Source organism: Poecilia reticulata, linkage group LG11 (assembly GCF_000633615.1).
Source record: "Poecilia reticulata strain Guanapo linkage group LG11, Guppy_female_1.0+MT, whole genome shotgun sequence".
Lineage (NCBI taxonomy): Eukaryota > Metazoa > Chordata > Actinopteri > Cyprinodontiformes > Poeciliidae > Poecilia > Poecilia reticulata.
Genome location: NC_024341.1, coordinates 17,840,956 through 17,844,473, shown reverse-complemented (window position 1 = coordinate 17,844,473; position 3,518 = coordinate 17,840,956). Strand labels below are relative to the sequence as shown.

The following is a 3,518-nucleotide window of genomic DNA, read 5'->3' as shown; positions in this document are numbered from 1 at the left end:
CACCTCCCTTTGCTCCAGCAACACCTTCCTACTGCTCGAGCACCACCTCCCTCTGCTCCAGCACCACCCCCCTCTGCTCCAGTACCACCTCCCTCTGCTCCAGTACCACCTCCCTCTGCTCCAGCATCACCTCCCTCTGCTCCAGCACCACCCCCCTCTGCTCCAGTACCACCTCCCTCTGCTCTGCCTATAACCCCTCTTCAGTCTACTACCCAATCTCTACCAGAGAAATGTAAGTTTTCTTTTAAATTTGTATAAATATATATCAAAGCATATAAATTTGATTTTGGATTATCAAACATATGTGTGTCTCACAAAAACTGTCTGTCTTTGCACTGATAGGCTTTTGACTTGTTTTAATGAAAGTAATGCAGCTCTAACAGTTGCATTGAAAGTACCAAATTTGCATTAAATTGCCATTATTTACAAAATCATGCAAAGTTGGCTCTTGTAATGGACTTTTAATGCAACTATTAGAGCAACTTTGTATTAAAAGTCATTATTTACCGAACGACACCTAATGACAACTGTCATAAACATTCATAAAGATTTCTTCATATTCATGACTGATGTTATGTCATGTTTATGACGTCATGCCAGTCTTATGCACACCCCTTCAAATAAAGCGTTACCAAATATCTTGTCAAATTAAATGAATAGGTGTCATGATAATGATACCAATCTTTTGCTTTTGTTTTCTTTGCCACTACTCCTCAACCCATCCTGATCATCAAATTTGCATGATGCTTTTAAAGGAAAAAACGTCTACGTCCTTCTATCAAAAGTGAATGGATATAAGTTGTTTTACTGGGACATTAATAAAATCGGTCCTGACATGTAACTGGAGAGTCAGGTGGGTACAATGACTATATTATTTTTGAAATATACCAGCTGTTACAGTATTTAACTAATCTTTCTTTTTCTTATAAATTTGCAGTCAATTAATGCATTTATGGCTGTCATTGTGAAGGAATAACGTGTTTCCCCAAAAGTAAGACAGTGTCTTACTTTCTTTTTATCCCCAAAAGCCCCACTATGTCTTACTTTCGGGGTATGTCTTATATTGGAAAAAAATTGTCGAATTTTTTGTTTTAACTATAAAATGAACATTTATTAACAACCTGAACAGTATTGTATTCACCACAAAACAGTTTTATAAAAGGAAGTGCAGGGGACGGCACGGTGACGTATGGAGAGGGGGACGGTGCGGACGTGGGCAGGAGGCGGCGCGCAGCTAGATGAGAGGGAGGTGACAATACCCCGTGTTTCCCCGAAAGTAAGACGTATGTCTTACTTTCGTTACTTTCGGGGTACGACTTATATTAGCCGACCCCCCTGAAACCCCCGATACGTCTTACAATCGGGGAAACACGGTACAACAACAAGAACACAGGACAGGCTGCGTTCATAGATTCATTTGAAATGACAGCAATGTGGGAGGGAAAAAGTCCTAGATTAAAGGTGGATCTTACACATTCCACTATGTTTTTCTGTGTTAGTCTTATACGTGTTATTAGGATTTTTAAATCGATTAAAATAAATTATGTTTATGGTTATATGTTTTTACAGATTTGTCTGTATCACCTATAAAAAAAATTATTTTAGGCCAATGTGTCTTACTAAAAATGTTTTCTTCATATGAAAAATATATTTTTCTTAATTATCAGAAGATGAACCCAAGTAATTATGAAATAATTCTGGGAATCAACAATCAACACCACCACTGGACTTTAGTGGTAATAAAAATTTCTAAAACTTTAAAAACAACCTACAGTATGTCATTCTTATGTCATGAACACAAATCACATGAAAACTGTCAAATGCAAACTTTATAGGTGATCTACCCACAAGAGAAAAAGTCTTTGTTCTTGAATCCACAGGGGGAATCAAAACATGAGATCCAGAAATATTTGCAAATCACAAGGTATGGTAGAAAATTTAAGTCTAACTCAAGTATGAAATTTATGTCAAGTTGTTCTCATTAACATATCTGTATTTGCAGAGCATTTATGAGGAAGAAGGGGTGCAATGTCTCTCGTTGGAGATGTGACACAGTGAAGCATCCCAAACAACAGGACAGTACATCATGTGGTGTATTTTCACTGAAGGTGCATTTTGTCACACAGTGTATGACTTTTAGAATTTTGATATATATTTTGAGACATGTACAGTGAATTACTTTCTTAGTTAACTGAACTTGGAACCATAAAAAAAAAGCTGTATATTTCAGTTTGCAGAAAAAATCCTAGCAAAAGAGGTAGTGGATTTTCCTGTTTCTACTGCGGCGGTCTACAGCATGAGGTTGGACATTGCTGTGAGTCTTATCCTTGACAGTGGTAATTATAACATTAATATTCTTATTTTGAGTGTTAATGAGAATTTTTATCATGATTACTGCAATTTGCATTTTTTGATTAAAAAAAATGCAAATTGCATTTTTTTTAATCAAAAAATGCAACATGGAATCAACATATTCCATGTTGAATACATCAACATGGAATATGAAAACAGTTAAGAAAATGGTTTGTTTATAACTTAATAAGTACAATAATTTCTTTTTCTATAGTTATTAAAAGTCATAATGCTATTTTATCCCCAAAATGACTGTGTTGACACTTAGGACAACCCACACACACACACACACACACACACACACACACACACACACACACACACACACACACACACACACACACACACACACACACACACACAAACAATTGTACATGCATAATCATGTGTGTGTGGATCTGTTTTTTCGTTTGTTGTTAACAGATTACTTAAAAGACTTGTGCCACTTCTGTAGAGAGAAGGAAAGTGACACGGACGTGAACTGGGTAAGAAATTTTAGAGAATTATTCAAAGACTTAGAGTTAGTAAGTCAAAGGAAGAGAACAACTTTTACCTAATTTTTTCTAGCGTAAACAAGCTTTAATAAGACTCTCCAGCAGTTGGAATATAAGGGAATCTAAAATTATTCATATAAATGTTGTCACTGTAAAGACATGTTTTCTTTAAAATAGTTTATATTTTTGGTTTCTTTCATAGATCCAGTGTGACATRTGCCTGAGGTGGTTCCATCAGGCATGTGTGGGAAACCCACCAATTCAAAAAACGTATGAGTTTTTTGAATTGGCAAATCAGGAACCTGTTTGCTTTAGGTTCCTGAGTTTACTGTGGAGTGCTGGTAGTTTATGTATGTTGAACAATGTTTAATAAATTACAATTTGAAAACTACGTTTGACATTTGTTCTTAACATATTTTATTATAAGGTAGATATGGAAAGATAGTTTAAATCACACAATGAARTGCAAATATTTTTAAAACACAGTAAAAGACTTTGCAGGTAAAATAATTTGTTTCCATTTTATAGAAGGGGAACAGGTTTCATCAGGTGGTTAAAATATTTTGTTCCCCCATCCTAACTTTGGCAAAAAAAAAGCACATGTTTTCAAACTTGCAGGATTTCTTGTTGATGATGAGGGGAATGAACACAGTAAAAAACTTGCAATTAAAT

General features: G+C 35.4%; 1 protein-coding gene across 8 annotated transcripts; it reads left to right on the top strand.

Moving 5' to 3' along the window:
• The first annotated feature begins 18 nt into the window (after window positions 1–18).
• On the top strand, window positions 19–3,237 carry LOC103472621 (uncharacterized). 8 transcript variants are annotated; one of them, XR_534904.2, is made up of 8 exons: window positions 19–232; window positions 756–853; window positions 1,668–1,736; window positions 1,881–1,924; window positions 2,003–2,108; window positions 2,231–2,314; window positions 2,776–2,837; window positions 3,049–3,237. XR_534904.2 is itself a non-coding variant. In XM_008422378.2 (8 exons), exons 3-8 carry the CDS (start codon window positions 1,671–1,673, stop codon window positions 3,214–3,216), a joined length of 597 nt encoding a protein of 198 aa, XP_008420600.1. In that variant the 5' UTR covers window positions 19–232; window positions 756–853; window positions 1,668–1,670; the 3' UTR covers window positions 3,217–3,237. The 8 variants fall into 8 exon arrangements, 5 of the variants coding, with proteins under 5 accessions (XP_008420600.1, XP_008420599.1, XP_008420601.2 ...); XM_008422378.2 differs by having other exon boundaries at window positions 1,836–1,924; window positions 2,231–2,336; XM_008422377.2 differs by lacking the exons at window positions 19–232; window positions 756–853 and adding an exon at window positions 1,343–1,461 and having other exon boundaries at window positions 1,671–1,736; window positions 1,836–1,924; window positions 2,231–2,336.
• The last annotated feature ends 281 nt before the right edge of the window (window positions 3,238–3,518 follow it).